At 49.2% G+C, this 21,600-nt stretch overlaps 3 protein-coding genes across 3 annotated transcripts; 1 reads left to right on the top strand and 2 right to left on the bottom strand.

Moving 5' to 3' along the window:
• Positions 1-366: 366 nt before the first annotated feature.
• Positions 367-7,830, top strand: Rnf181 (ring finger protein 181). Its single transcript, XM_021164404.2, has 6 exons — positions 367-435; positions 4,797-5,277; positions 6,024-6,151; positions 6,332-6,441; positions 6,611-6,685; positions 6,913-7,830. The coding sequence occupies exons 2-6, from the start codon at positions 5,153-5,155 to the stop codon at positions 6,970-6,972; spliced, it is 498 nt and encodes a 165-aa protein (XP_021020063.1). The 5' UTR covers positions 367-435; positions 4,797-5,152; the 3' UTR covers positions 6,973-7,830.
• Positions 7,786-12,101, bottom strand: Tmem150a (transmembrane protein 150A). Its single transcript, XM_021164403.2, has 8 exons — positions 11,996-12,101; positions 11,220-11,401; positions 10,754-10,801; positions 10,388-10,474; positions 9,489-9,556; positions 9,073-9,200; positions 8,752-8,929; positions 7,786-8,537 (listed from the first exon to the last, which is right to left on the bottom strand). Exons 2-8 carry the CDS (start codon positions 11,282-11,284, stop codon positions 8,296-8,298), a joined length of 816 nt encoding a protein of 271 aa, XP_021020062.1. The 5' UTR covers positions 11,285-11,401; positions 11,996-12,101; the 3' UTR covers positions 7,786-8,295.
• A 5,658-nt stretch (positions 12,102-17,759) lies between these two features.
• Positions 17,760-20,114, bottom strand: C6H2orf68 (chromosome 6 C2orf68 homolog). The gene is made up of 4 exons (XM_021164499.2): positions 19,928-20,114; positions 19,732-19,850; positions 18,770-18,921; positions 17,760-18,452 (listed from the first exon to the last, which is right to left on the bottom strand). Exons 1-4 carry the CDS (start codon positions 20,032-20,034, stop codon positions 18,330-18,332), a joined length of 501 nt encoding a protein of 166 aa, XP_021020158.1. The 5' UTR covers positions 20,035-20,114; the 3' UTR covers positions 17,760-18,329.
• Between the last annotated feature and the right edge of the window lie 1,486 nt (positions 20,115-21,600).

Below are 21,600 nucleotides of genomic sequence, written 5' to 3'. Positions count from 1 at the left end.
AAGAAAAAAAAATGAAAGAATAAAGAAAAGAAAAGAAAAGAAAAGAAAAGAAAGGTGGGGTAGAGAACAGAAGAGAAACGACAGACAATTCCTGCATGAATAACAACTGAGGTGGGTCTCCGGGCTCGACACATAGATGCACACACACAGACATGAGTACACATACATACGTGAGACAAGACAAAGGAAGGGTTTATCACCTGATATTTCTTCCTAATTTCTTAATCTGTGTGTTATTCTTAGTTGAATGTTACATGCCACCACACTACACTCAAAAGCCTTTACTGTTTCCATGGTGCTATAAACAGAGTCATAAAGGTTTCCCTTTAGGAAAGAAGGCAGTCCAGTGTTCCATGTTACACAGGACTACAAAGCCAGTGCCTTCAATGCCATAGGAAGGATCACTCATGTGGGGCTGGCACGATGGCTTGGCAGGTAAAGGTGCTTGTCAACTATTACTGGTTAGGGCTCTGTATGTGTGTGTTGTTAGTTTGACACAAGAGTCTTCTAGGAAGAGGGTCCTTGGGTTGAGAAGATGTCTCAACCAGGTCATCCAGTAGGCCGTCCATGTAGCACTGTCTTGACTAATCATTGATGTACAAGAGCCCAGCCCACCATCGATGTGGCCACCCTGGACAGGTGGTCCCAGCTTATATAAAAAATAAGCTAAGTAAGCCATGGGAAGAAAGCCAGTAAGTCGCTTTCTTCTGTACTCTCTGCTTCAGTTCCCTCCTACAGTTTCCTGCCCTGACTTCCCTCAGTGATGAACTGTGACCTGGAAGTTGTAACTTGAAATGAGCCCTTTACTCCCTCAATTGCCTTGGCCAGAGTGTTTAGCATAGTTACTATGGTGCCAATGCCTTCAATGGCATAGGAAGGACCACTCACATGGGGCTGGCACGATGGCTTGGCAGGTAAACCTGCAGGTAAGAGAAACCTAAATGGGACACCAAACCTGATGAGCTGAGACTGAGTTTGATTCCCGGGACTCATATGGTGGGAGGAGGAAACTGATCCCCAAAGTTGTCTCCTGACCTCCACGTGAGTGTTGTGGCACACACACACACACACAAAGTGGAAAAGCACCCCTTAAAAAACAAAATCATTCACTGGGCTAAGAAAGACATGAAAGAAGATAAGAAGGCCCACCAATCCTGTTTGAGTTTTGGTGGTGTTTTGTTTTGTTTTGTTTTGTTTTATTTTGTTTTGTTTTGTTTTGTTTTGTTTTCGAGACAGGGTTTCTCTGTATAGTCCTGGCTGTCCTGGAACTCACTCTGTAGACCAGGCTGGCCTCCAACTCAGAAATCTGCCAGCCTCTGCCTCCCAAGTGCTGGGATTAAAGGTGTGCACCACCACCACCCAGCTTCTTTCCTTTTTTAAAATTTATTTTATGTATGTGAATACACTGTCACTGTCTTCAGACACATCAGAAGGGGACATCAGATCCCATTACAGATGGTTGAAAGCCACTATGTGGTTGCTGGGAATTGAACTCAGGACCTTTGGAAGAGCAGTCAGTGCTCTTAACTGCTGAGCCACCTCTCCAGCCCCCCCCCCTTTTTCTTGAGACAGTGTCTCACTATGGAGCTCTGACTGTCCTGAAACTCACACTGTAAACCAGGCTGGCTTTGAACTCACAGAGATATGCCTGCTTCTGCCTTCCTGAGTGCTGGGATTAAAGGTGTGTGCCCCTACACTAGGTTTGTTTGTGTAACTTCATTGCAGTTCAAGCAAGTGTGAAGGTCAAGGGCAACTCGATGTCAAGTGTATAAAATAAGCAGGTCTTGCTAGGTGATGGAGGTTTTACCAAGAAAAGCAAGAAAGGGAGATCTCAGAATCTTACAGAGCTTAACCCCTTAGAAGGATTAAATGTCTCACAGTCTTTAGAAAAATACTACAAAATGTTGAGTCTCTTTAAAATATCCAAAGATGGGCTGGTGAGATGGCTCAGCAGGTAAGAACACCGACTGCTCTTCCAAAGGTCCTTAGTTCAAATCCCAGCAACCACATGGTGGCTCACAACCATCCGTAACAAGACCTGATTCCCTCTTCTGGTGTTTCTGAAGACATCTACAGTGTACTTACATATAATAAATAAATCTTAAAAAAAAAATCCAAAGTTTTTTCACTGTGGGCCCCGTCAAATCAAAATAAGTCACATACTTTCTTACTCACAGTTTATAAGTTCACACTTAGAGAAAAGAGCCAGGACATAGTGACAATCAAATCAAACCCACATTCAACACTGTCTAAAGTCCAGTGCTTGACGTCTGGGACCCACCCACAATCACTTAAGTTCCAAAGGGCCTGTGAAGCTCGGGCTCTGCAGTCCACAGCCCACATAGCTCATCTTCTAGGCTCAGACAGACTCCAATGCACAGTTGCTGCTGCCCTGGGCAGTCATTCCACAGCCTTGGCATCTCCAATACTATGGGATCTCCACGTGTGATCTTCACCAACGACCTCTCCATCTCCCTTCAGGGACTCTGACCTTGCCAGTCTCTTGCCACATGGAACCAAACCTCAGCCACTCTCCACGACCACTTCAGTCTTCAAAACCAGTTCCACTTGGGTTGACCCTTCCACATTCCCAAGTTTGGCTGCCACCATGAGATGGAGCCTTGGCTCTCTCTTGGGGACATAGCTTCTGTGTGCTAACTCTGAGGAAATACTCCCAGATTTCACCTCAATGACGCTTGTCTCTTCTTCTAAAGATTTTATTTATTTTATGTATATGAGTTCACTGTAGCTGTCTTCAGACACACCAGAAGAGGGCATCAGATCCCACACAGATGGGTGTGAGTCACCAACTGCTTGCTGGGAATTGAACTCAGGACCTCAGGAAGAAGAATCAGTGCTCTTGACCTCTGAGCCATTTCTCCAGTCCCCATCTTCTTAATCACTGCTGATTTCTCATCTCTAGCTAACCAGCATGGATTGTCCTAGTAGAGCTAAGGTTTCACTTTTTAATGGTACTGGCCTTTTGGCAATCATGGCTGATTCTTCAGCACCAGCTTCCCAGAGCCACCGATTCTCTATTAAAATATATCTCATAAACAGCCCCAACAGAGTCTTTAAGGGACTCACAAGCTTCCCTCTGAAACTTCATTAAGCCAGGCCTCTGTCATCTGCAGTGCTCTCAGCATTATCTTCCAAGTTCCCACAATAGTTCATTAAGGTCTAAGCACTTGGGTTAGAGGGATGGCTCAGTAGTTAAGAGCACTGATTGCTCTTCTAGAGGTCCTGAGTTCAATTTCAGCAACCACATGGTGGCTCACACCCATCAGAAATGGGATCTGATGCCCTCTTCTGGTGCGTCTGAAGACAGCAAGATCTAAGCACTTGAACAACTTTCCCAGCTCCTCTTAGACATCCTTCCCAGTCTTCCTAAGAATAATATGTCCACAGCAATACCCCAGTCCTGGTACTCGTTTTCCCTTTTGTTTTGTGTGTTAAAACACCATGACCCAATGCAACTTGTGGAGGAGAGGGTTTATTTCATCTTAAAATTATACTCCACCATGAAGGTAAGTCAGGACGGAAAATCATGGCAGGAACATGAGGCAGGAGCTGCAGCAGAGGCTATGGAAGAACACTGCCGACTGGCTCTTTCATCCTGCTTTCTATACACCCCAGGACTTGCCCTGGGGTGTTACTTCCCACAGTGAGCTGGGTCCATCTATATCAGTCATTAATCAAGAAAACGACTAGTCTACAGGCCAATGGAATGGAGGCATTTTCTCAGTTTGAGGGTCCTTCTTCCCAGATGACCTTAGCTTATGTCAAGTTGACAAAAAGATAACCAACATACAGGGCTTAAGACAATACTGTTTGTTTGTTTGCTAGAGGCAGTGTTTCCCTAAAAGCCCAAGTGGCCTCTTAAATTCTGAGACTGGGTGTATGCCACCTTGAGAGCTCTAAGCATTTGTTACCTTCCTTGGGTTTATTATCATCTTACTTCTGAGAAAGATGGCTGGGGGATAGCACTTTGCCCTGCTAGGTGGGTCAGCAACACTCACTTTGGGCAAGCTACTTCTGAGACCCAGGTCAGTGGTAGAGCAGATGCTCAGCATGAACTCTAAGGCTCTTCAGTTAAGCTCCTCTGAGGTGCCGCACTACAGTACTAGACAATTACAATCAGGTATTTATGGAATGTTCTTTTCCTGTATATTCCTCTCCTTTTAATTTTTTTAAAGACAGGATTTTACTATGTAGCCCATGCTGGTCTTAAGTTTGCAATACTCTGGCAGTCACTCCCCCCCCCCCTTTTCAAAAACGATTTATTTTATAACTATGTGTGCTTTGTCAGTTGAATGTAGGTACCGGGGAGGAGAAGCAAAGAGGCATTACCTGGATCTGGAATTAGAGTAAACTGCCCAAGTTGAACTCCTAATCATGCATGGTTTTGTCTATTTTCCTTCTTTTATTGTTTATATTTATTTGTTTTAATTTTAATTTTTATTGATTGAGACAAGGTCTCACTTTCTAGCCTTGGCTGGCCTCCCACTCACAGAAAAACACCTGGCTCTGCCTCCTGAGTGCCAGACTTAAAGACATGCACCATCGATTGCTTTATTTATTTATAATGCAAGTGGGTGTCTTGCTGCATGTCTGTCTGTATGTCACTTATTTGCCTGGTGTCCGCAGAGAGCATCAGACCCTCTGGAAATAGTGTTGTGCGCCATCCAGTGGGTGCTGGGACTAAAACTTGGGTGCGCTGAGCCAACTCTCCAGGCCCTTCACCCCTTATTTTTATGCATAAAACATAATCAATGCGTGGGAATTTTCCTTTCAAGGAGTAGGTGGAGTATGCGGGTAAACTCAGCCAAGGAGACACAGTAGAGATGCTTCCGGCTTGGACTGGCACTTCTAGAAACCAGCGAGAGCCCTCAGATCCTGGCTCCGAAAAGTCCCCGGAATTTCCTCTTTCTCCAACCCCATTGGCTTTAGTCTTTGGTCACCTGACTCATCCAACCAACGAGAGGCGGCTGCATCGGTACTTCCGCCTCTGTGTGCGAGTCACTATGCCCACCCTAGGAGCACTCTGATTGGCTCTCCTCCTGAAACTCGATCGCTTATTGGCCAGCGCTGGATTCGGCTCTCCAGCGGCAACCTAAAGCTGTGTCAGACAAGCCCGGCTAGCCCAGGAGCCATGGCGTCTTATTTTGATGAGCACGACCGCGAGCCGTTGAATCCTGAGCGTGAGGCCCGCAACAATATGTTGCTGGAACTCGCGAGAAGAGTGCGCGGGGCTTGGAGCTGGACCCCGGGCGGCAGGTTTCTGGGCTGGGGTTTGGCGGAGAGGGCGGGTAACCTGGGAGGTGGGGTAAATAATGTTAGTCAGGGCGACGCGATTAGTCGAGTCGGAGTCGTTAATTTGGGCTATTAATGAGTAGGGCCCGCCAGGGTCGTGGGAAAGACGAAGATGGAAAGGGTGGGTGTAGCAAAGGGAGGCACAGGACAGGATTGTCATGGGGGCGGACACGGCCTGTGCCCAAGTGTGTAAATTGGGTAGTGTTTTGCTAGCAATAAACAAGGAGAGAAACTCACTGCCGTCTTGAAATCAACTTTGGCTTATTCCTGAACGACTTCTTTGAGACTGCTATTTCTAGTAAAGTGGGAAAGTTGCCTGGAGTGATAGTGCACGCCTTTAATCCAACTACTTGGGAGGTAGAAAGAAAAAGGGAAGGAAAAGCGAGCTGGGGTTGATTGAGAGCTGTGCTGGTGGATTTTTTTGTTTCGTGTGTGTGTGTGTGTGTGTGTTTTGCTTAGAGACAATCTCACTATGTATCCCTGACTGGCCTGGAACTTAATAGGTAAAGGCTTGCCTCGAATTCACAGCCTCCCAAGTGTTGTGACTAAATACATGGGCTGCCACCTCTGGCTCCCACCCTACTGAGCAGCTCTTGTGCACTATTCGTTATTATTATTACTATTTTAGCCAGGACAGGTATTTCCCAGTGGATTATGGGGGCCGGAAATAGATGATTTCCTTAGTTCTGATTTTATACTTTCTCCCTCAGATCGCTCTTTACTAGGATGGACTTTCAGGACCTGGGGTTGGTAGATTGGGAACACCACCTTCCCCCACCAGCTGCCAAGGCTGTGGTGGAGAGCCTCCCTAGAACAGTCATCAGTAGCTCCAAGGCTGGTGAGGACACAAGGCCTTTTTTGTTTTTTTTTCTGTTTAGGGCAGATAAGCCAGACCTGCCTGCCGTCTCCCCCTAACCACCAACAATCTGGCCTGTTAGTGTTCTAGGCCAAGCCTGTGTCTGAGTGGGAGGTTGGGTTGGGCCTTAACTGCTCTCCTGATCAACACTTCCTCTTCAAGATCTCAAGTGCCCCGTGTGCCTTTTGGAATTTGAGGAGGAGGAGACTGTGATCGAGATGCCCTGCCATCATCTCTTCCATTCCAACTGCATTCTGCCCTGGCTAAGTAAGGTACTTAGTCCATCCCTTCCCGGCCCCAACACCAGTTCCCGCCAGTTCCTAAGCTGCTTTTTTTAATTTTTTATTTTTTTGGTAATGGACGGGGGTGAAATCAAGGGAGAGAGCAGGGCTGAAAGGCAGGAGCAGGAAAGGACCGGAATACCGCTCTTGATTTCTCTAGACAAATTCCTGCCCTCTGTGCCGCCATGAGCTGCCCACTGATGATGACAGCTATGAAGAGCACAAGAAAGACAAGGTCTGGTTACCCCATCCCTGCTGCACACTCCCCACTCCTCAGCAGGCTTGGCTAGGCCTCTGAACCCCCCTCACTTGGGCTCCCTTCCAAGTCAGTGTGGTGAGGGGCAAAGGTCTCAGCATTGTTAATGATAGAAGCCTGAAAAGAGACCCCGTGACAGCTGCTCTCTGCAGCTATCCATGAGTATTCAGACCCGGCCTTGCCTAAGCCTGGTGTCTTTCTTCTAGGCTCGCAGGCAGCAGCAGCAGCACCGCCTGGAGAACCTCCATGGAGCCATGTACACGTGAGGCAGCCGCCAGGGCTGAGAGCTCAGCCTCTGTGATACCTTTCTTCTGCACTCTGAATCATTAAAGGTTTCTTTACCCACCCTGCAGCTGCACAGCTCACCAGCTGAAGCAGGGGCTCCTTCCGAATCCTCCACCCTGCTGCTAGCCAGAAAGATGTCAAATGTCCGAAGGTGCCAGGCTGCAATTCCCTCTGCCAGCCTCTAGACTCTGGGTGGTGGGGCCCTAGAACAACCAGGGCTTGGGTCTGAGTGTTCTTTTAGAAGTCAAACTGTGTCAGAGCCTGGCACTTTGTAGCTGTTTAAAACTGATAAATTAACTTGTACCACCCCCCTCCGGAAATCTCTAGTTAACCTTGGAACCTTTAGTTAACCTTGGAATCCTGGGGGTGTTCTTTATTTCCACATAGAAAACTTTTAACATTGTAAAAGTTGCTCTCTGTATCCCACTCCTGTAGGAGCCATTATCAAGGAATCAAAGGTCAAGCCAGCCCAAGTAGGGCAAGGCTCTTTAGAGACTCTTAAGGGGGACAGCCCTTGTGGAAGTTTTGAAAGTGGGTTTCATTCGCTCTGTGACCTTGGCTGTCTTGGAACCCACTATACAGACCAGGCTCGCCATGTACTTAGGAGATCCTTCTGCCTCTATCTCCCCAGCGTTGGGATTACTGTATGTACACACCCTTACAATGTATTTGAATGGCATCTGTCACTCTTAGTTTCTGGCAACCTCAAGAATCTTTCCTGGGGGAAAGGACTTCTGTCCATCCCTGCCCACTGGATTGGACCCTCCCTGATTCTCCAGAACACACTGCAGACGTGCAAATTAGAATTCTTTTAATAGATATAAAAAAGTACTAAAATACTCGTGTGGTTCTGCTGTGTTATTTGCCCTAAAGGAAGTGTGAGGGGCAGAGTGAAGAACCCAAGTGCAGCTGGGTGGGCCTTCCCTTAGGCTAAGGCATGCTCCTCCCATCATCCAGACTCCTGAGCCCCTGCCGCCCCAGCCCCAATTCCTGCAGCGGAAGGCCCCAGTGGTCTGGCTCTGGCACTGGGAGTAGAAGGCACCTGAAGGGCTGGCTGGGCAAGGGAGGACAGGTGACCTTAACACAGAATACTACTCTGGTATGAGGAGACAGGGCAAGCAGCAGAGGCAGCTGTGGAGGCCCTAGCCCTCTGGCACAGGTGGGTGTTGGATGGCCACTTCTCCAGGAGTAAGGAAGCCTAGATCCCAACAATACTCTCTAAAACTTGTTTTTGGTACAAAATAAATGCAAAGAAGGTAGAGGGCGCGGGTGTTTTGGAGGCTGGGCCAGCCACCCTCCAGACCTCAGATCATGGCAATACTCTCAGGAGCACAGTTGAGGTGGGTAGAGGTGCTGCTGCTCCCAGAGGACTTACAGGCCCTGCCCGGGGCAGGCTGTAGTGCGGCCACCAGTGTGTCTGAGGAGATTGCCCCGAACTCATAGCTGAAGGTGCCGTAGAAAATGAGGATATCGAGGACAAACACCCATTCACACAGGGCAGCTCCATGCTGGAGCTGAGAACTCTCGTGGAGGAAGAAGACTCCACCTGGAGCAGAGCTAAGGAAAGGTTCGAGAGGATGTGTGCACCCAGCAACACCTGTAGGCCATCCCAAGCAAATAGAAGACGTAAAGGACCGGGCCGCATCAGACTAGGACTAGGGCAGTGGTCTCTGGACTCAAGGTCCCACCCCTACCCCAACCTGGGAGAGAAGGGTTCAGCCAGGGGATAAGTTCCTGGCTTCCCTGTCCCAAAAGGATACTAAGGACCAGGGTGATGAAGGCGATGACAGCCAGCACACTTCGAAGGTAGGCCATAGCCATGTCCAGGGGGGTGGTGGCCCCATGGTAGAAGAGAACACAGTGCAGGCACACAAAGAGCAACCCAGCAGAGAAGGCCACACCAGTTCCGATGTAGTGTAGAGACTTGGCATGGTCCACCTGGCCCAGACAGAGGCCAATCCATGAAGCAGCCCCACCTCTCCTGCCCCATCCATCACTTCTCCCTTCCTTCCTTGGTCAACCTCCAGGTGTTGCCCCTACAGGCATCCAGGCCCTATTAAGGGGAGGTGGGGCAGGGGCACCTGAAAATTGCCGACCACCACAAGGCCTGCAGCGTTGGTGCAACCAGTGATGAGTGCAGTGGTATTGATCCAGGAGGGCCGGCTCTGCTCCAGGAGCTGCCCATACCGAAGGAGGCAGATGAGGGCCACTAGGAGAAGACAGTAGTAATGGAGCCAGTTCTCTGCCTTCCTCCCAGGCTTTTACCCAGGACAGCTGTTACCCAGGAAAACTAGTTAGCATCTAGCTGATTGGGGCCTAAATAGCAAGGTAGTTGGGCCTGCCCCCTCTTCCCACCTACCTGTTTGGCCCTGCCCACAAACTACCACCTTCAGTGAACAAGAGAGTTGTTTCGCTTACCTTAACCCTTGGAGATAGGGCAGAGTAAAGGTTTTTGGGCTTTTCTGGTGAGGGGTAAGGGTCTGATGGCATCACTCACCCATAACAGCACCCATGTTGCCAATGAGGCTGAAGAGGCAGCTCTCCGGGGGGTATGTGCCACACTTGCTGAGGGAGGGGTAGGGACAATGAGGCAGGCATACCAGGGGCCCTCCACACCCCTCCCAGCTCCTCCCCCCTCCCGGGGTTTATCTGTGTTTGGTCAGCAGCAGGCAAGCCTCTGATTTAAAGAGCACATATGTATGAGAGAGAAAGGCATGCCCTAGTGTGGCTGGCAGCTCTCAGCCTCCTTTGCTGAGGCCTGTAGCTGCTCTGATTTTCTTGAACTTGTGCTGGCCACTCAGAGGTGCTGAGCTTAAATGCACATACTTTTCATTGGCTGTGTGACCTGAATAAGTGTCTCCAAGCCTGTTTCCACAGCTAAAGGGGGTGAAAAGAACAGAGCCTAACCTGCAGGATGGCTTAAAAGGCACCACTGGCATATAAAACTCAGCGGGATGCCCAGCTCCTAGAAATAGCAAGTAGTGCACTTATTTCTTTGAAACAGCCTTACATTACTCAGGCTGGCCAAAAACTAGCTGGGAGGTGGGGGGGGGGGGGATCTTGAATGTCTGATGCTCTTGCTGGGATTGCAGGCATGTGCTACCACACCTAGTTTTATGTGGTGCTGGGCTTTTATGTGCACGCTAGGCAGGCATTCTGCCAACTGAACCACATGCCCGATGCCCAGACTCCCACTTTTCTCCTCTCCAGACAGGGGTTCATATAGCACAGGCAGGCCTTGAGCTCATCTTCCTACTGCTTTCCAAGGGCTAGGATTATAGCTTTTGCACTAAGCCTGGCTTGGCAGTATTCATTGACATTATATTAATGTTTCTTCTTAAGATCCAGAGACAGCTCTTCACCCAAGGGGATTTCTGGCAGTCTGGAGGGACCTACCTGATGAGAGGAACATCATCCAGGGTGCAGCAGCTCTTAGGGCCCCCTTGTTCAGCAGGGTCAGGAGAGCAGGACTCATTGTAGGACCTGGCAGGTGGGACACGGGGGTGGGGAGGAGATTGGGGGAAGGAGCATCTTAGAACTTTTTTTTTTCCAAAGAGGAAATCTTTCAGACATCCCCAGGACCTTCCTGAAGCAGAAGCAAAGAAGATGAAGGGATGGTGGGAAGTGGGCAGATGAACAGGATGTCATGCCTGGAGACCAATGTCAGAGAACAGCCTATGGTCTCCGTGTAGCTTGTGAGCTCAAGGAGGGACAGAGATGAAGGGAGCTTTAGAGTGAGGCCATCTGTAGAGTGCTCCATACCAGTTCTCCACTGGGCACACGTGGCGGTTCATCACGGCCATGGCATACCTGTGGGAGCACAACTGTCACCCTGTCCTCATGGCTCTTCAGACCCCGCCACCACCTCCTGGCTCTTTGACTTTTGACCTCATTCAGTCTCAATGCCCTGGCTGGGAATTTATTTGGTGGGGTGAAGAGGGAGGTAGTTACTGATGCTGGAGCAGACCCTGCACAATTGCCTCCACTAGAGAGCCTCTGGAAGTTGCCCTGTCTACAAGTGTATGTCAGAGCTGTCCTGCTGGACCACAGTGGTGCCAGCTTGTCCCAAGAGGCTGTGTGCCCAGGAATCAGGCCAAGCTTTAGAGACAGAAAGAGTGACCCTGGGTACCATTCTGGAGCCTGCAAACAGGACAAGGGACTTTGTGTGTGTGCCATCAAGTTTCTATTAGACGCCCCCTCCCCCCCAACCCACACCCCTCTTACTCACACAGTCCATATGCCGGTGATGGAGAAGGCTGACAGGCTGACAGGAAGGAGGATCCAGGCGGTCATGAGGGAGTGGAGCCAGGGTGGTGGTAGTTTGGGGGTAAGGACAACAGGTAGGTGGGGAAGAGGGGGCAGGCCCAGCTACCTTGAGATATTTCGGTCACAATCATCAGCTGCCCTGGCCTGGTTGGGGAGAGAGATCAAGGTCCAGGGTCTGGTGACTGACCAGGGCGGGCGGGCGGGCGGGGGGAGGGGGCTTGGGAGGGGAAGGGGGATGGTGGGCAACACTTCATCCAGAGCTCTCCTTGGGCGTTTGATTGTCCAGACTTTGGGATGAGCCCCGGCAGGAACGTGGCACCCTCTGGCTATCCATCTGGGGCCTCCGCGGTCTACCCAAATGCCACGGGCGCGCTGAGAGACTCGGGCAGGGCTGTAACATCTGGAAAGAGAGCCACGCTCCCCGGCCTGAGGGACGCCGGCTTAGTGAAGGCTGGAGCTAGGACAATCAAGGGGATCATGCCAAGGAAAGACTGGGAGGGTGCGCCGGGCCGAGAGAGCGGCTCTGAGTCGTTGCCGGGCAGGCAAACCACCTGACCACCGCGCCCCGGCAAAGGGGCGGGTTCTCGAGGGAAGCTTGACCGGGTCCCGTTCGCGTGGGCACGGGGACCCCAGCTTGGGTAGGAGTGTGCAGCCAGCGACAATACCCCCTCCCTCCAGAGCCCTGCTCCCCAAGGCGATCCCTCGGAGGCCGCGGGAGAAAAGGAATCCGGTACGCACCTCCCCAGAGCTCCCCGCCGCCGCTGCCGCCGTTCCCTGCTCGGCCCCCTCGTGGCCGCGTCTCCAGCTGCGGCCCTCGGAGCAGCCCTGAAAGGTTTAAAGGGCCGAGCGGCCCCGCCCCTGGCGGCCCCAGGCCCGCCGCGCCGCCCGCCGGGACGTGGAGTCCGCGCAGCCCCGGCCCCGGTGCCGGAGCCCCGCCCGAGACTACAACTCCCGAGCCCCCGCGGCAATGTCACGGGGGGGGTGGGGGGGAAACGTGGGCGGTGCCTCAAGTCCAAGGGACCTGGGCGCCAGGGGCTATGACCCGGACACCTCTGACACTTAAGATCTAGAGGGCAGTTGTCATTCCTGCGGTGGGAGTGCGGGCGAGCTAGCCCAGCAGCTCCGCCTGTGCAAGTCGCCTGTGGCTGTCATCGTGCACGTGGCTGGAAGAAGCCTTCCACTGCCTCAGTTGACTATTATGACTTTGGGGAAGCTCCTTCAACTCCCTCAGTGTGGCGCCCCAAGCCTGCCACTGTCTGGACAGGCATGAGGCAGGTGGGTGAGAAGCCAAGCACCAGGCATGGGCTTGGCTTGGGAAACCCAAAGCTGGATGGGTTCTGCTACCCCACCCTGTACCCTCCGGCCCGCCCCTTTTAGCAAACTCTGGAAAAGGCTGGCTTTGATTTTATTTTGGGGACACACGAGAACTGGCCATAAATCACGGTGTCCAAGATGTTTCCTGACTCAACAACACTTACTTAAAATATGGTATAGGGTCCTAAAGGATATCCATTCTAAATACATGGTGCCTGTGTAGGGCAGGTAAAGATTAAAGCAGCCAGGTGTTCATCAGCAGAGGGAAGGTGAGGGACTCAAGTGGAATCTAGGAAGAGAAAACAGGACTATGTGGGGATAAGTTATTTATTAGTCTCTCCTTGATGGAAAGAGTGTGCTCCCTGGATATTCTTTTCTTGATGGAAAGCGCATGGTTACTTCTGCTTACATAGGACAATTGTTCCTGGCTCTCCCTATAAGCAGTGGGACCCCCATGAGACAGTGAATCATTATCCCAAGGGGATATGATCCCAGGCTGGTAGGAGTGGGAGATAGCCACCCCTAGTGAAACTAAGGCTAGTTGCACAAAATCCTGTGCTGAAACAAAACGGAGCCAAACAAGTGGTGAACTGGGCCTTTAAGAGGAGAAACCTTTTGGGGGATCCAAATGGAGGGCAGGAATGGTACAGAAACTACTAATGGCCTTTTCTCTCCTACCATCAGAACTTTAGTGAAAACAGGGCCAAGAAATATGACTGTGTAATGATCACTGGACAAGACTAGCTGGCTGAATTGACAGGGGTGGAGGTGGGTATAAAATCCAGGCCAGCTTCTGACCTTTGGGACAAAGGTGAATCTCTCAGTAACACAGAACATCTTCCTGTTCCACTACATTCCAACTAACCAGGTACCTTTTTTTCTTTTACATGAGGCTGTGAACCATCATCGAAAGCTATCTTGGGGTGCAGGGGGATTAGTGTCCTATTATATAATTCAGATTAACCTCATACTAATGATCCTTCTGACTTTAGCCTCCAGAGTGCTAGGATTACAGGCAACACACCTGGTTAGCTTGTTTTCTTCCCCTCAAGATAGGGAATATATAGTCCTGTGGTTGGGAACTCCTGCATTTGGCTGGACTTTGTGTGTGTGTGTTTGTGTGTGCTGGGAATTGAACCTGAGTCCTATGGAAGAATACCAAGTGCTTTTTAACAGCGGAGCCATTTCTCTAGGCGCGCACATACACGCACATACACACACACACACACACACACACACACACACACTACGTTTGCCTGGGTTTGCCTGGCTGGGTTTGCTTGGCTCCCCAATGCTCCACCAAGCTCAGCTTAGTCTTTAACTTTTGATTCTCATCTGCCTCTGCCTCTGCCTTGGTACTGCCATTATAGGCCTATATGGGTACGCCATTTCACTTGGTGGTTCCTAAATTATTGATTGTATCCCACTGAGCTGGGTTTGTCTCTCTATTTCACCATTAGGGGAAGGTCTTGGAAGATTGTCCAAGAGCTTTACTGATTCTTCTGACTTGTTAGGTGATTAGAATTCCAGGGTGGTGTTGCTGCAGGCACTTTTAGGTTTAATATTCCAACTTGAACAATCCCTAAAATAACTACTCTTAAGATGAAGAATGAAGCCCAGGCTGTTTAAGGAGACCTGAAGGAGGAAGCTGGCTAAGAGGACAAAAGTGAGACCAGATGTCTTTCAAAGTTTCAACTCTTATGTTACATGAGTCTAGCTGTTACACTCCAACCAGAACAGCTCTTAAAATAATCAGCACAGCAAGAGGAGAGATTTCCAGTGCTGACTGGGTAGCAGAGTAACTTTAGGGCAGACACTTAGTCTCCCTTCCCCCCAAGTACACAAGTGATTTCACAACTTTTGGCAAAAAGTGCTGTAAAAATAGTTTATTGGTTTAAAAAGTACCTTCCATGATTTTCAAACAGTTTGCATAATTCATTTTTTTATACAGAAACACTGGAAATGAGGAAAAGAATGTATGGCTTTTTCTACATTTAGCACCATGACATAGCCAGGACACTGATGCTTGCTGTGTAGCTTAGGCTACTCTCAAATATACAGTGATCCTCCTATCTCTGTCTCTTGAGCTGTTCACCACCATTCCCAACCTCTTGTTCTGTTTGCTCTGGGAAAGGAGGAACCCCTAACTAGGAAGGCTTTCACTTCTAGCAACACTGTAACACCAAGGAAATTTGGGCTGGATGCCAACAGCTCCTCAGGGATAGGGCAGGAATTCAAAAGAGTTAAGGTTTCAAATAACTGTCAACATTCCATATGCGATTTCCTCAAAAGGCTCAGAGGTAGGAAAGTCGGATGCTCATTATACAAAGGTCTCATTTAAATTCGACTTTCTGGGAAGCACCACCCTGACACAGGTCTTGTCAAACGCACAGCAGGTTAGATACTCACTACCCAAAGAGCTTCCACCTATCTGGGCTGCTCTCTAGTTAGCAATGTACCTCAGATGATCAGAGAGATGGAATGTTCTTTCACATTTATTTTAGATCCACCCCTGCTGGCTAGACTGCAGCCAGTATATACTTTATTCTCATCATATACACTTATATATCTTTTCCCGTCTTGCTCACACTCTTCAAAGTCATTCATGCTTGTCAGTGGGGTACAATCCCAGTTTTGTCATTATTCTTGCACAGGCCAAACCCCCTTGCAAAACCAATTCTCTCTCATAATATACACTCAGTCCAGGAATCACAAAACTGTAAAATACAGGCTTAATTCTAGTTAAGAACTGAGGGAAAAAAAAACCATTCCAGAGAGAGAGAGAGAGAGAGAGAGAGAAAGAAATGGGGGTAGGGGTTTGAGACAGGGTCTCTCTACATAGTCCTGGCTGTCTGGAACTTGCTTTGTAGATAAGGCTGGCCTCAAACTCAAAAGAGACCTTCCTGCCTCTGGAACATGGGGCAATCCTTTTATCTCAGCCTTTCAAATGCTGGGATTACTGACATGTACCATCATACCTGTGGCCCAGTCTCCCTGGCCCCCATATCTCTCCCCACCAAAAAAAAAAAAAAGACAGATAAGAACTTATCTATTCAAATGAATGTTGATTCTGAGGCAGTTTGCAGTTAAATCCTGCCTACTGTGCAACTGGGCAGTTTTGAGAACTCACTATGGCCCGTGAGTTTTGAAATAGGTTAAGAGACATCTATCTGGAAGCAGGTCTGCCAAATAAACTGGCCAGTATTATTACAGACCCCAGAATGGGCCAGTAGAGCAATCAAGCTAAGCCATAAGGCTGAGGGCAGCCCCAAGAGGCATTTTAGGGAGGAGGCCTAGAAACATCACCTCTTACAGGCTGGCTCAGAACGACCACTCTTCATTTAGGCACAGGCTTGGGGCTTTAGGTAGTCATACAGGGTAAACTAGCAAGAATCAAGAGAGCTTTCTTAGCTAGAAAGCTCTTTCATACACACTGATAAGCAAAGTGCTTCTGGAAAAAGAACTTAGAGACGTTTCCACCAGTCTCCTATCTGAGGTCTTTGAGGACCACATAAACACAAAAAAGGCCTCTGCAGAACACTGTGTTCATCTAGCTCTTCCTTCATCAAGAAGTGAGAATAACAGCAAGTTTGTAGGTGTCGGGTCCTCAGATTCCTCAGGTGTTTTTAGGTTCGATAACAGAATCAGGATATAGGAAGCACAGCTCTAAGAACACAGACCCCCCCCCCCAAAAAAAAAAAGTTCCAATGTTCTTTGTCCCGACCAGCATTCCAGTGAATCCTGTGTTTCAAGTCAGAATATGGACTGATTAGCTGGAGACTATAGTGACCTGCAGGATGAAGAACATGGAGTTTGGCAGACCCTCCTTCACCCGGGAGGTTCTGATGGTATCTAACCATGTAAGTCCACAGGAACTTACAGCACTAGTGCACAAGTACAGGATGAAGGCTTTTCCCTTTGACAGCATCCTGGGATTAGGACTGACACGCTTAAGGCACTGAACCCTGAGACCAGCTCTGCTGGTTTAGAGCATTCAGGTCTCCGGCCACCTCTAGAACCAGGCCCTTCTAACTTACCACCTAACTCAAGTCCCAGAGTTCTGGCATGGCAAGCTGTGACTCACTGTTTTAATGGCATAAAGCAGATGCCCAACTATATTACATGTTTTCAGCAGAGTGGGATAAAACACAGGAGGGATCCCAAGTGTCCCTGAAGAGAAAAGCTACTGAACTCATACAGTCAGAGTGATCTTGAAATCCTAGAAGACAAAGCCCTGGGGTAGGAGGTTTGGTTGTGGGCAGTCTCAGGGCTTGTAGGCTGTTTTATGATTCATGTTTCAAGATGCTGAAGTTAGGTTCCTATGTCAGGAAATCTTAGGTGCACCTGAATTCTGTGAACAGGATGTCTTGTGGACTTCAGACCTTAGCCTAAGCTTGTGTTGAAAAACATGTCCCCCGTTGGAAAAACGCTATGTCTGGGGATCTTTACCCAAAGGACCTAAGTTACATTTATTTATTTAGTTTTTTCTTGAGACAGCTTAGGTTGGTCTTTAACTTGCAGCAGTCCTCATACTTTGGCCTCTTTCATGCTAGGGTTAAAGTGTGTCTCATCAGGCTCAGACATATTCTTGGGAGGTAGGAAAGAAAGCATGGGGCAGAGAAAGGGCCATTTCACTTCCTCTGTGATGTTCTTCACAACTCTCTCTTTTTTGCAACTAGAGCCCTCCTGCCCAAGGACAATTATAGCTATTGTCAACTCTCTCAACTTCATTCATTCAAGATTGCTAAACCACAATTGAAGAGTTACTTTTGAGACTGCTTTGATAATTCCCCTTTAGTCTGAGCAGAAGGTAGTTGCTTTACAGCTAGAAGGTGACTTTGGTAAGCCTAACCAAGGCAGGGTCTTCTTCTTCTTCTTCTTTTTTTTTTTTTAACTTTTTTTTTGTTTTGTTTTGAGATAGGCTCTCTCAACCACTGTCTGTCCTGGAACTAGATGTGTCAATATGACCAGGCTGGCCTTGAACTCACAGAGATCTACCCATCTCTACCTCCTGAGTCCTGAGTACTGGGACTAAAGGCATGTGCCACCACACGTAGCAGGACAGGTTTTTCAACTAAGGACTGCAGCTTTGCTCAGCATCTTCTTCTTGGGTCTCCTACGTAGACAGTTTTAAGCAGTGAGGCCTATGAGGAGCTTGGGCAAGCCACAAAAGGGGAAGGACATGTGCTTCCAAAGAGACCTCAAAACCAAAGCTCTCCTGTTTATTGGCATCAGAAGTACTTGGAGACCTTGTTAGGAAGGCAGGCTCCCAGAAGCCCCATGCTTAATCCCTGAGTGGCAGAGAAAGAGTCATGCTGGGGGTGGGGGACATAGATTCTACCTAAGGCAAAAAGATAGGAGAAAGGAAAAGTGACAGTTAAAAACAGGCCTAGGCAAAGATGAGTGGAAGAAAGAAGAAACATGAAGGGGCCTGACAAATGACCTCATCAAGACAGCACCACACGGGCAAAAGCTTCAGAAAGCCTGGCTCTCCCTAAAGTCTCTGCTCCCAAAACACCAAGTTAGCCAAAGCTGCCATAAAATTCCAGAATGTTAGGTTAGATGAATGAGACAAAAAAAAATGGCTGCTGAGAGACAGGTCAGATGTGGTCCTGCAAGACCCTTGTGGATACAGCAGCTTAGAGAAGGAGGACAGGATCCCTGAAGATCACATGGACTCATCCTGACACCCCCCAAACTAGGGGTGAGCTCCTTGGGCAAAATTCTGCCAAGTGCAGTGAATCCTGCCTCCGCCCCGTCAGTGTCGGCTCTGGCGTTTTGCAAGTTCCTCCTGGATGCGCAATCTGAGGGCCTCTCGCATGGCTGGATCCAGAGGTGTGTGTGCTGATACTGCCTCACTCACCCTTCCGGGATCATCGTCCTACGTGGAGGAAGAGTCAGGAAGCTCAGAGCCTGCTTCTCCCTCAAAAAAGTGCTGCTCTGTTCCTAGACAGCACGCTCACAGAGCTGTTTGGCTTAAGGCTTCTCTTTCTCAGGCGTCCCCTGTAACAGTGATTCTTCCCATGAGGGTCACAAGTTTTCCCTGTTCCCCCAACTAGGAATCTCTATGTGCTGAGACTATCTGCTGGGAAGACATATTTTCCCACTGGCCCTGAGATTAACAGCGGTTCAGGAACTGGTGGTAGTTTCTGTCATGGCCCAGGACGGTCACGCTGCAGCTGTTTCCAAAAGGCGTACCTGATAGACAATAACTGAAGTGACCTCGCCACTGTCCGCCTCATAGTCTAAACAGAAGAGCTGGCGGCCAGGAGGCTCCAGCTCGGAGCTTCCACTACTGCTGCTTTCACTGGGTTCCTCACAGTCTGGGTTCACGGGGTGGGTGGAGCCATCTGTAAGGGCAAACCAGAGTGAGAGGGAAGAGGGGGGGGAATGCTGCTAAAACCCCTGCCCACAGAAAAACAGCACCAAGAAAGCCTCCAAGCTTCCAACAGACCCTGGGTGTGTGTGTGTGCACACAGTGTGTGTGTGTTGTGTGAGGGGAGCTGTCAATCAGGATTTTAACTTCTCTTCCTCCCTCCACTCCAGCACAATTCTGTTAGAAAGTAAGTATAAGCTTCATTTGTCTCCTGCACTGGAAGCTGCTGAAAGGATGGACAGAGCTCTGACTCGGTTCAAATCCAGGCTCTGCCATTTACTAGATCTGAGATGTTGGACACCTTATTCACCTCTTTGGATAGGGAAACAGACATAAGAGTCCTCAGCTTCACGGCGTCCTATGGACTCAATAATGTACTCAAGATCTAAACCCTCTGTAAATAACAGCCCACAAACTTAGTGTCATATGTTAGTCAACATGAGTTCATGGTCACAGAAAGCCCAAGAAAAGGCCATTTACTGGGTTCATTTCATTTTATCTTTCTTTCTTTCCTTTTCTTTTCTTTTAAATCCCAGCCACACTTTCTCTCTTCCAGGTGGCAGAAATATTAAAACCCAGTCTGATAGACCACACTGGTGGACAGCGTTTCCTGGCCGGGTCCCAAGTACCTTATATAACAGTGCAGTTTAACTGGGGTCACTGGCCCTGGGCGCGCTGCGGTTGATGCAGTGGCTGCTGTAAGGGCCAGGTGGGCAGGAGCCCTGACGCAGAGAGGGGCTTGCCCGGGGGCGGGACCGCGGGCGGGCGACAGGCGGCGGCTCACCTCGGTGGCGCGGCAGGTACACTTGTAGGTCTGGCTTGCGGGGCCGCGTGGGCGCGGGCGTGTGGCGCCTCCTCGCCTTCTCCTTGGCCGCCTGCTTCACCTTCTTGTCGTAGTCGTCCCTGCGGGGAGCCGAGCGGGAGTCAGGCGCTGTCACCCGGCCGAATCCGGCCGGGCCGGGCCTGGGGCGGGGCGGTACCGAGCGAGCTGGTTCCGACGGATGTGGTGTACGAAGCCGTGGCTCATGTCCAGACGCCCGCCAGGCTTGCAGCACAACCCGGGCCCGTGATCCTGGGCCGCCTCCATTCCTATTCTGGGTACAGAACCGCCGTAACCGCCACAACTGCCGCGGAATTAGGGCCTTTGGCTGCGGACCATGACTTCCGGCCGCCGACCTCGGCTTCCGGCTCCGATGCCCTTTTTCCGGTTGCGTAGGGGCAGGCGCAGCGGAGTGGAGATGCTTTCGAAATTTGAGAACCTTCACCTGAACCTTCATCTGTGAGCGCTGGTAGAGCTGGAGGTTCGCTTACTTTGTGGAATCACCTGAACGAAAGAAGGATTATATAGCTAATACCAGGAAATTATTTTTAAAAATTCGAGTCATCCACGAATACTGAAAATGCATTCTATTAATCTAGAGATGTTGGCTTTCTCTTCCTAGCCCTTTAGTATAATAAACTTCACTATGAGAGCAAATGCGTGTGTCTATGTGTTGTGTGTATCTACTTTGATCCTGTCTTTAAAGCTACATTCTACTCATGAGAAAGTTATATTTTGTCATCTCCATCACCTCTGCTCCATCTTCTCTCCTTTTAGACCCCCTCCTTGCCTCCTATAGTTCTCTCCCCTCTTACACGCACACACTTAAAATCTAGGTCCTTCATATGGGAAAAACATGCAATATTGGTGATTTCTCTTTCTAAATTATACTGAATTCGCTTAACATCTTTAGGTTCATCATTTCCCTACAAATGACATTTCTTTATGGCAGAATTAAAGGAAACATGTTAATATATGCCACTTGGTTGACTCTTTAAATGTGCCTAAGTTTCCTTATTTTTGTTTTTGTAGTGTGTGTGTGTGTGTGTGTGTGTGTGTGTGTGTGTGTAGGCTAGAGGACGACACTGGGTGCTCTTGTCTGTATTCTCTACCTGTTCCTTTGAGATAGGGCCTCTCACTCAACCTGTAATTCAGCTGACAGCCACCGAGCCCTAGTGGTCCTCCTGTCTCCATTTCCCACATGGCTAGGACTATAGGCATGAGCCCACTGTCAGCTTTTTCCATGGGTGCTGGAGTTTTGGACTCATGCTTGGACAGTAAGCTTTCTCACCAATTGAGCCAATCTCCTCCGTTTGTTTGTTTATTAGTGGACATCTGTCTTTGATAGGCAATGAGGCAGACAAGTGCGCACGTAGGTAAGTTTTCCCCATCCATACCCAGTCCCTATTTCAGCCACATTGGAGCTGCACTGCTGGGGTCCAGGCCACTTGCTTAACTGACCATGAGAGGAACCAAGGCTTCTGAGGGTCTAATAATGCATAGCCTTTTCTTGTTTCTTTCCTTCTGGCATGTAGCCTAGGATAGTCTTGAATTAACTATGTAGCTCAGTTGGCCTTAAACTTTGGGATTCGTTTTGCCTGATCCTGAGAGTATAGTTTTCCAAGTTTTCAGTTTAAAATGTAAACATCAGAAACTTATTAGAGCAGTGACAAAATCAAGTACATCTGTTTGATGGAATGTTATAACGAAAGTAAAGGAACAGACTGTCTTACCCTAGACGTGAATGAGATCTGGTCAGAAAGAGGAAACACCGACTCATACTTGAACATAAAACTCTAGGAAATGTAGTCACTATCGTGGTTTGGATGGGAT

This window comes from Mus caroli, chromosome 6 (assembly GCF_900094665.2).
Source record: "Mus caroli chromosome 6, CAROLI_EIJ_v1.1, whole genome shotgun sequence".
NCBI classification, from domain to species: domain Eukaryota; kingdom Metazoa; phylum Chordata; class Mammalia; order Rodentia; family Muridae; genus Mus; species Mus caroli.
The sequence above is the reverse complement of the archived record's forward strand: the minus strand, read 5'-3'. Positions and strand labels throughout refer to the sequence as shown.